This window comes from Mustela nigripes, chromosome 5 (genome assembly GCF_022355385.1).
Source record: "Mustela nigripes isolate SB6536 chromosome 5, MUSNIG.SB6536, whole genome shotgun sequence".
In the NCBI taxonomy this organism is placed as follows: Eukaryota; Metazoa; Chordata; class Mammalia; order Carnivora; family Mustelidae; genus Mustela; species Mustela nigripes.
Genome location: NC_081561.1, coordinates 13,211,006 through 13,220,815, shown reverse-complemented (window position 1 = coordinate 13,220,815; position 9,810 = coordinate 13,211,006). Strand labels below are relative to the sequence as shown.

General features: G+C 53.7%; 1 protein-coding gene across 3 annotated transcripts in view; it reads left to right on the top strand.

The window, feature by feature from the left end:
- Positions 1-1,331: 1,331 nt before the first annotated feature.
- The window catches only part of GFOD1 (Gfo/Idh/MocA-like oxidoreductase domain containing 1), a 102,677-nt gene continuing 94,198 nt past the window's right edge, over positions 1,332-9,810 (top strand). Inside the window, exon 1 of one of the 3 annotated variants that reach the window (XM_059399458.1) lies at positions 1,332-1,883. In XM_059399458.1, the coding sequence (XP_059255441.1) occupies positions 1,631-1,883 (253 nt within the window). In that variant the 5' untranslated portion in view covers positions 1,332-1,630. Of the gene's footprint in view, positions 1,884-1,906; positions 2,267-9,810 lie in introns of those variants that run through there. The other 2 variants (XM_059399460.1, XM_059399459.1) reach the window with 2 other exon arrangements.

The window sequence follows — 9,810 nt, the reverse complement described above, 5'->3', positions numbered from 1 at the left end:
TAGGGAATGGGTGGGGGTTGGTGTAGGGCGGCAAGCGGCGAAAGAAGCCAAAGCCAGAGGTCGAGTGACCTGGCGCAGTTTCTTCTGGCCAGGGCGTCCTCTCCGTCTCAAAACCCAGACTTGCACACACGTGCCGCAGCCGCTTGGGGACCCCACACCTAGCGTCTGCTTAGGCGCTGGCCTCGCGGGGAAGGCAGAGCCTATTAAGAAGCCTGGGAGGAAGGCGACCGGCCGGTGCTCCCACTGCGGGAGGGGTGGCACAGGACTGGAGCAAGCTCGCTTGGGAGAGAGAACTCTCCAGCTCACCGCCCAAACTCTGGAGCCATGCCTGGATTCCAAAGTCAGGCCTGCGGCTTACCTATCGTGTGACCTTGTGTAAGTCACTTACCTTTCCCGGGACTCAACTGCATCATCAGGTAAAGGGGTTGCACCAATAACCTTAAGGTTAGTGCAAGGATTAAGAGGGAGGGCCTGGAAAGCGTCCCTACAGTGGTTCTCTGCACGAAGGAAAAGCGCCCTCTCCGCCGCGCACCCCTCGCTGCCCGCCCTCCGCCCCCAGACTCCCAGGGGACGAGTCGCCCACTGGCCGCTTCCCAGGGACCGACGACACGCCCAGAAGGGCGCGCCGGGCCCTGATGGATTTATTGGCCTGCTTGGGGCGGGGTTTGGGAAGAGGCGAGGGAGGGAAGGAGGAGGTGAGGGCGAAGAAAGGGAAGCCACGGAGGGACCGCGGGCGCTCGGGGCGGGGCGGGGGGAGGAGCCGGGCTGGGTTCCTGGGCCCCGCGCGGCCCGCACCGGGAGCCCGCGGCGGCGGGGCGGGGGCGGCGCGCGGCGGCCAATGGCGCGCGGCGCTGCGGCGGGGGCGGTGCGGCACCACCCCGGCTGCTGACAGCCAAACTCCCCAACTCCGCCCTCGTCCCCGCGGGATCCCGGAGCCGGAGCCGGCCTGGGGCCGAGGCCGCCCGAGCCGCGCCGTGAGCGAACATGGCAGCAGAATGAGGAGGCTGGCGCCGGGTCGTGGCCGCCCGCGCCGCGCTGCAGCTCGAGATCCGCGCCCGGCGCCCTCCGAGCCGCGTGCTTAGCCGGCCTCCTGGCGGCCGCTGGATTATTTCATTCCGAGCCGAGGGCGGGCGAGAAAGGGGACCCCGCAGCCGCGCGGGTCGGTGCTCGGGCAGGCTGTAGAGGCTCGTGCGTGCGAGTCGCCGGCTGCGGAAACCACGCGGGAGAGAGCGGGTCGCCGGAGCTGCGGAGGCGCCGACGCGGGGATGAGCCGGCCATGGGGCGGCCGCGGCGGGGCTCGCCGAGCCGGCCGGCGCTGCGGCGGGGGTGCCGCCTGAGCCGGGGCTCCGCGGGGCTTCGGGGCCTCGGGCGCCCCGCGGGGGTCCCTGCCGCCGCCCCCGGGAGGGACGAGAGCCCCGCGTGGCGGACACTGCAGCAGACGCCGTACTGAGGCGCCCCGAGCCTGCTCCGCCCGCAGCTCGGTGCGCTCCCGGCACCCGGGCGCCTTGCCCGGGGCACGGGCGGCTGGCGCACCGCGGCGAGCCGGGCGCAGGACTGGCTAGAGGGGTGTGTGTGAGCGCGTTGGATTGGAGATCTGAGCTAAAGCAGGACCCGGCGGACCAGAGCAGCCATGCTTCCCGGGGTGGGCGTGTTCGGCACCAGCCTCACGGCCCGTGTCATCATCCCGCTGCTGAAAGATGAGGGCTTCGCGGTGAAGGCGCTGTGGGGCCGCACGCAAGAGGAAGCGGAGGAGCTGGCCAAGGAGATGAGCGTCCCCTTCTACACCAGCCGCATTGACGAGGTGCTGCTGCATCAGGACGTGGACTTGGTGTGCATCAACCTGCCGCCGCCCCTCACCAGGCAGATCGCTGTCAAAACCCTGGGTGAGCGACCCCCTTCCCTCTCCCCTCCAGCTCCTTCCCTCCCCTGCTGCTTTTCTGCCCTCGCCCCCTCTGCATCCCAGAGGCTTACGAGGCATCTACGCCGGCCCGGGGACCTGAGATGCCACATGCCACTCGGAGCTCCCTCCTTCCTCATCCCCGGCCTTCCCTGCCTCTGCGCTTCTCTCCTCCCTTCTGGCACCACCTGGACGCGCCTTCCCACGTGCGTGGCGCGGAGGCTGGAGGAGGCGTGTGTTCCGGGGCTGGCGACGAGCCGGATCCGCTGCGGAGGACTGGGCAGGAGCCGCGCTCAGGAAGAGAAAACTAAGTCCGCAGCTGTGCCTGTTAGTGCCCCGAGTGTGTGCGTGGGTGCGCGCCTGCGAGAGGCGAGTGCGCGGCCCAGGAACGCCCGAATGAGGGGCCCCACAAGTGTGGCGGATATTCCTGGGGGCGGTGGACTACCTGACGGGTAGCAGCTGTGGCGCCCTGCTAGGCCGGTTTGCTTCTTACTGCTCTTAGTTCGGTGTGAGATTAGAATGGGGTGTTCAACCGGGATGATTCCGCCTTCGCCGTAAGCGAGGATGGCGGGAGTGGTTGGATGGGGGTGGGGGACGACTGCCAGGGGGGTCCTGGGTCCGTAACCAACCGGTTTGACAGAACCACCAAGGGGATTGAACTGTCGAGTGTGGCAGCTGGGGAATTGGGGATTGTCTTCCGCGTGGGTTTGAAATGATCGATCTTAAATTTGGGGGGGATGGGCGCACTAGTTGCGGAGGCAGGGATGTTTTGTGTGGGAAAAGGCCCAACGCAGCCAGTTTCACGTGGGAGCATGCTGTAGTCCCTCCTTAATAACCATCAGGAAAGTTCCCAGGCCTGAGGTTGACAAGCAGGTTGGGAATGATTTCACCGCCCCCTCGCCATCCGGTCCCCCCACCAAACCCAAGCGGTCTGAACACTCAGAACTCAGGAGCATCAGCGTCCCTGCCCTGCCCGGAGGAAACAGGAGCGCATAGTTTGTCCACCAGCAGTTTTTGTCCGTTCGTACCTAAGACAGTCTCAGGAATACTGCTCACTTCTTACTCTCCCAGGAAATGGAACACCCACCTTAAAAGCTGGAATTTTTATTGATGAGGAAAGAGACAGAGCTTATGGCACAGGACACGACATTAAAGAAGAGTAATAGGGCACGAGCAGGGACAGTACTCAAGCCAATCAATGGTAATTTATGTCATCTTGGAAGGCATGTCTTATTTTTTTTTAAACTGGCATGAATTTAGGGTGGGTGAAATGTACCTATACGTCAATTCTATCTTCAGAGATCTAAGACCGGAAGATAGAACTCTTTCTTCCTAGAAAACCACTTTTTTATCAGGCCATTCTGCTCTTGATTCTGAGCAGGGACTTCTGATAGAATTCCTAAGAGGCTGCCCAAGGCTGTCCGTTTGTTTTCATGTTAATTTCATTAAGTTTCTGACCTTTATGCCTTATTTTCTTTGGTCTTGAATTGAATGGCATTGGGTTCTGACTTTCCTGTTTGATGTAATCTTATGTATTAGGTTGCTCACCTTTCTATTTACCGGGGATCTGTGCATTATCAGATAGCTTATAACCATCCAAATAGCATAAATCTGTTAGAACACTTTGTATCCAACAGGTCGGTCCTGAGCTCTGTTTTATAGAGAGCCAATGACTGGTTATATCAGAAAGACCTTGTAACACTGCTTTTCCCCACTGTGGCAGCACAGTCCTGCAGGTCAGCACTGGTAAGGCCTATCTCCAGGAGAGTGACCATTTGGAGAACCAGGATGTTCCTGTTTTCTGACCATCTCTTGGGGGCTCTGGGTTGGAGAGAAGTGGCACAAATAATACATTTCTGGATACTTCTGTTCTTATTTTCAAAAATTCCTATGACTTTTTTTTTTTTTTCCTTGACAAGATTAACATGAGTTACCTCTTGAAAACCAAGCAAGGGTCTTCAGAAATAGACCTAGTTTAATAATCATGACTGAAGATTAGGGTTTTGTTTATATTTTTGTAGTAAGTCTTGGGGCTTTTTTTTTTAAAAACCTGATTTTGCAGGTAATTTGAGATACTTCGTGATTATAGAGAATGCGGGGGGGGTGGCGGCATTGAATTTAGGTGAGGCTGGGCTTTGTCTCATTCCCCAGTTGTCTTCACTGGAAAATGCCCAGAGGTCCCTCTCTTTCACATTGTATCTGCAAGTTTGCAGCTGGGGCTTCATCTTGGTGTGCTTGGCTGTCATGGTTAGAGGTCCAACACACACACACACACACACACACACACACACACAACAGAGGAAGTGAAACACCCGAACAGTTACAGAGCTGGTTTGGCCGTTGGGGGTTTATAGATGGTGGTGTTTGCCTGGTGTTGAAACAAGCCAGTGTTGACTGGCCCCAGTGAAGTGTCCTAATTTTGGCCAAAGCCTGGCCTTTGAGTTGCTTGCCCAGCGATGGCAAGTGGTCTGCGGCCCTCCATCCACACTCAGGACAGGTCTCTGGTGTGTCAAGGTGAGGGATGGTCTGGGGACCGTGGAGCAATAACACTTGGAGTCAGTAGAAACATAGACATTTTCCTTGAATTTCTAAAAATTCCCTTGAGATCCGTCCTTTGGTGAACTAGGCATTTCTCTGTGGTAGAGACTTTCTGCGTCCTTTTGTACAATTTTAATGCATGCCAGGCAATGTGGCAAGTGCCTTGTATAAAACACTCCCCTTCACTGTGAGAATGGGCCCCTAGCATAGACGTTAGCCCCGTTGTACAAATGAGGCAAACTAAAATTCAGAGAGCTGAGCAGCCTTGCTCAGGCACAGACAGCTAGGGATTTGAACCCGCCCTTCTGCCTCTTTTCTTGCTCTTCTATCCCCTAAACTTGCTTCTTGGCCTTAGTTCCTTCTGTCAGATCCAAGTAGCTCGGATGAGATCGTTGGCGTTCTCCTCTGTTCCCCTTTACCCCACGCGTGGAATCTGTTCTCTCTTGACTCTGTTCCTTTTTCTCCATCATCGCTTCCTCCGTAGAAGGAACGAGGCCCCTACCCAGGTCTCTGAAGCGAGGTTCCCGCCTGCCCCTCCACACCGCCGCCTGCCTTTGTCTTCCACACCACTGCCAGCCTTTCCTTGAAGAACCGCAGGCGCGATCGTGTCACTGTGCCCCCACTTTCGTCGCTTCTAGGAAGAGTCTCAACTTCTTGGCTTGACTGGCAAGGGCTGGCCTGTGATGAACTTTGCCCAGGCTTCTGTCCTGCTGGCGGTTCTGGAACCCTAACGGGTTTTGGCTAAACCCAGAACTCCTGGTGTGTCCTCAGACGGACCGTATTTGATTATAGGTCCATGCCTCTGTCTGGAACCTTCTGCCTTGTGTTTGTGATGGATGCCTGTCCGTCCTGCAAGACTTGGCCCCAGGGTTGCCTCCTTCCTGAAGTCTCCCCCTTTCCCAGTCTCGCCCCTCACATACCCTGCTGGGCTCGCAGCACCAATAGCTGCCTTTTCTTGAACCTATTTTAGTGCATTTGGGTAAAATTTAAATTTCACTTAGTTATTTGGAATAGGTTCTATATCCACGTGTTACAAATGGTAAATACTATAAAAGTATACAGTGAGGGATAAGTGTCCCCCAGTCCCTGTTCTTCAACTAGAGGCAGTGCCAGGTTGTTCTGTTGTTGTTTTGTTTGCTTTTTTAATGTCAACCTTGGAAGGTTTTGCTAGGTATGTGTTAGCAAATAGGTGTCTGGGCATTTTTTAAAGCGTTTTGACACAGTTGGTAACAGCTCATACACACTGTTATATAGCTTGCTTTTGTCATGCAACAGTATTATCTTGAGAAGAATTTATGTATACGCTCACATACACACCCATATTCATGTAAAAAAAACAGCATAAGGAAGTATCCATGTTATTTTTTTGCTGTAGTATTTCATTATGTGGATAAATCAAAATTGACTTAACCAGTTCCTTATTACTCAGCATTTAGGTTGTTCCCAGTGTTTTGCTTCTACAAATGTGTAATGAATAACCTAGAACCTATTTCCCTTTGCACACATACCAGTGTGCTTGTAGGGTAAATATGTGAGCTGCTGGTCAAAAAGTATGTGCTCATTTCCTTTAACAAAGATGTTGCCCAATGAACTGGCCCCTGAAGTGACGCTGCTGTTTGTAGGTTTCCTCGTGTGCCTCACTCTGCAAGCCCCTTGATTGCCCCGTGCCTGAAGGCAGCCAGGATGGGCTCACTCACCTTTGTTTCCAGTGCAGCACAGTTCCCAGCCAGCCTTGGGGGTGAGGGATCAGTCAAATCCCATGTCTGATTTGTTCTCCAGCCCCTAGACTGGGCAGTGAGCCACCTGCTCGCTGCCTCCCTAGGTCCACTCTTGTTCCTTATCCGGTCTAGTCTCTATACAGCAGGTGAGTGGCATACAGACACGTATGTGGTTCTATGTCCTTCCCTGCTCAGAAGCTGTCTGTGGCTTCATGTTCTTGGTAGCGCTGTCGCTGTTAGTGATGACCTCTTTCCGTTTGTTTGCTTGTTCCCTTACTTGCTATTTCTCTCCCCAACTGGAAAGAAATTTCTTTGAAGTAGGGCCTGTGCCTGCTTTGCTCACCAGGGTGGCCTTATCTCCCCTAGACAGTGCCAGGCGCTGAGTCACCCAGTAGGCACACTATAAATATTTGCTAAATGACGAATGAATGCCTTTCCAATGAATGAATGAATGCTTGGGGAAGGCAAAAGATTATCAACAGGATGGGTCCATCAATCAGTAACATTTTGTGATGCCTGCCTAGCCCAGTGCCTCCCAGACATTCACACAGGAGCTCACCCCGTCTGCCCCCTGGGGAGTGAAGGGGGGGAAGGGCTGGGGGGCCTGGGTTGAGGAGATGTTGTCAAAATGCTGATTCCAGGGTGGGACCCAGGGTTTAGAATTTCTCTCTAGCTCCCAGGTGATGTGCCTGCGGTGGCGGCCAGACACAGAGATGTGGTAGCTCTCCGCCTTTGAGAAAACAAGACCAACCCTGCTGTGAATAATTAACCTGGCTGGGGAACTGTGTTAAAATAATTCGTTGACTTTAGTGTGTAATGTGACGATGTCTGTCTTCATGTTCCCTGCCCCAGTATTTGGAGACCTTAGCGCAGACTCTGGGGGAAGCCTCTTCATGGGAGGGCAGGCTCCTTTGGGATGCCGTCTTGCCCGGTCACGTTCGGCATCCTCAGCTGAGGACCTGGAGCACCGTGCCCTTTCCTGCCCTCCTGCAGAGTTTCCGTGGTTGCCCCCAGGTGGAGAGAGGCTGCAGGAAAGGGTGGGAACCAGGAGGAAGCAGGGCTGGGCAGGCATGGTGACCACACAGGCAGCAGTAGGGCTGGAGATGATCAGACGTCCTCTTTGGACGTGGTAGTAACCGTTCTGGAATCCCAATTCCCCCTCGACCTCTCTTCTGGATGTATTTCTCTCCTAAGACTGTGTGGAAGAGGGAATTGTGTTTTTCTCTCGGGCTTTCTGCCCCTGAGCACTGAGTGAAATGGTTTTGGTCTGTCAGCTTGGAATCGGGTTGAGGAAGCCCTGGGGCATTATGTAAATGGCAGAGATGACTGTGTACTGTTAGGAAAAGTCAAGCATCACCAATCTCATTTCATCTAATTGAAATTAGGTGCAGTTGAGTGATTATTTTGCTGATGATATCTGGCTTTGAAAATGTATGAGTGAGAAGAAGCTATAGGAAGAGATTGGGCATTTTGATCCTAAAACTGGGGAAGAACAAAAAAAAAAAGTGGAAGTAGGGGCACCTGGGTGGCCCAGTTGGTTAAGCATCGGCCTTTGGCCCAGGTCTTGATCTCAGGGCTGTGGGATCCAGCCCCACATCGGGCCCGAGCCTGCTTCTCCCTCTGCCTTTGCCTCTCATGCTCATGCTTGCTCTCTTAAAAAAAAAAAAAAATGGTGGAAGTAAATAGCCTGTTTTAGGGGTTTCACCAAGAAAGAAATACACTGGCAATTAGTTACATATATTGATTGAGGGCGGTCATGGCCCATCACTGTAGACAGCGTCGTGATTGACAGACCTGCTGATGATAGAAAAGGTTGGCAGGTCACAACTGTATAATCATCTGCTGAGCCTCAGTCCTCTGATCAATAAAATGGAGCTAAAGATACTATGATACAAGATTGGTATGACAGTTAAAATCAGAGGAGGTGTGTAAAGACTTAGCCACCCTGCCCCCCGCTATCTGTATAAGTTCCATAAATGTCATTCTATTTCCCCTCAGGGTGGTCAATTCTTCAGCCTATTCCAAATGTTACTTTTGAAGATTTGGTTTTTGTATGTATTAGACATGATTCCCTTCTGCCAGATTCAGAAAATACAGTTAAAAGGTTTTAAAAATTTTTTATGTATTTATTAAAAGATTTCTTTCTTTCTTTTTTTCTTTATTTTTTAAAAGATTTTATTTATTTACTTGACAGAGACAGACAGATCACAAGTAGGCAGAGAGGCAGGCAGAGAGAGAGGAGGAAGCAGGCTCCCTGCTGAGCAGAGAGCCCGATATGATACGGGGCTTGATCCCAGGACCCTGAGATCATGACCTGAGCCGAAGGCAGAGGCTTTAACCCACGGAGCCACCCAGGTGCCCCAAAAGATTTCTTTATTTAGAGAGAATAAGGGGAGGGGGAGAGGGACAGAGAGGGAGAGAGTCTCAAACAGCTTCCCGCCTGATGTGGGGCACGATCCCACGACCCTGAAATCATGACCTGAGCCGAAACCCAGAGTTGGATGCTTAACCCACTGAGCCACCCACATGCCCCTTTTCCAAAAATTTTTATTTTTTAAAGGGAATGCGCCTAAGCCAATCTTAAGATGTGGGGTTTACTTGCTTCCTGGGTCTAGGGTCTGGAAGGCACTGATGGTGTTCCCAGGAGTGCACCGTGTTGCTGTGAGGATGTACCATTACCTGTGGGAATAATGCAGGCCTTCCTCAGAGCTTAGGGGCAGGGACATAGCTGAGGTCTGAGCAGGTGCCTGCAAACGCTGAACTCTGTGTGTGGGCCCCATCCCCCATCCTTCTTTAGACCAGGCCCTGGGTGTGGGACAGAATTCCTAAATACAAATATTAAGGGTTTAGAGACCCCCCGCCCAGCCCCCGCTCCCGGTGGTCCCTGCTCGTGTCTGATGTCTGATGCTTTCTCTCGGCTCAGTCTTCTTGGAGGTTATTTGGTCACGTGGGGGGTTCATCACAAAACACCATGGGGACCCTCTACTGGAGGGAAACGGGGCCGTAGGGCTTAGGAGTGCCCCACTCCTAGAAGGCACTGATGCCAAGGCCACAGACTGGCTTGAAGATTCTGCAAACGCATACCGTTCTTGACTTTGTAGGTTCTCTATATCCCTTCTTCAAATACACGCTTGGCATTTCGCCACTTGGCATAATGGCCGTGGTAAAACAGTGGAAAGAGCACACGTATGGGACGATAAACTGATGCCTGCCTTGTCGTCATTATTATTACATTGAGGGTGTCCGTGTTGGTAAAATACGGGATGGGAAAGCAGATACACATAACTGGCTTTGTGAGGTGGTTCTATGGTCCAGCCCCTCCTGCCCAGCCTTCGCCCGCCGCCGAGGACCGCGGTGAGGCAGAGACCCGTCGTGTGCGCGTTAGGGTAGCCTCCAAGGTGTCAGGAGTCCAGAGAAAGACGGAGGTCCTGGGAAGAGGAATTTCTACCTTCAGATCGCTTCACACTGGAAACTGCAACATCAACCCTTCCTAGGTCTCCAAGCCTGCTGGCCTTGCCCATCTTGGACTTGCCGGGGCCCCATAATTGTGTGAGCCAATTGCTGAAAAAGAAACCTACCTTGCTCTCACTTGCCCACGCATGGTCTCTCTCCCCCTCCCCTCCCCTCCCCCCCCCCCCCCCCCCCCCCCCCCCCCCC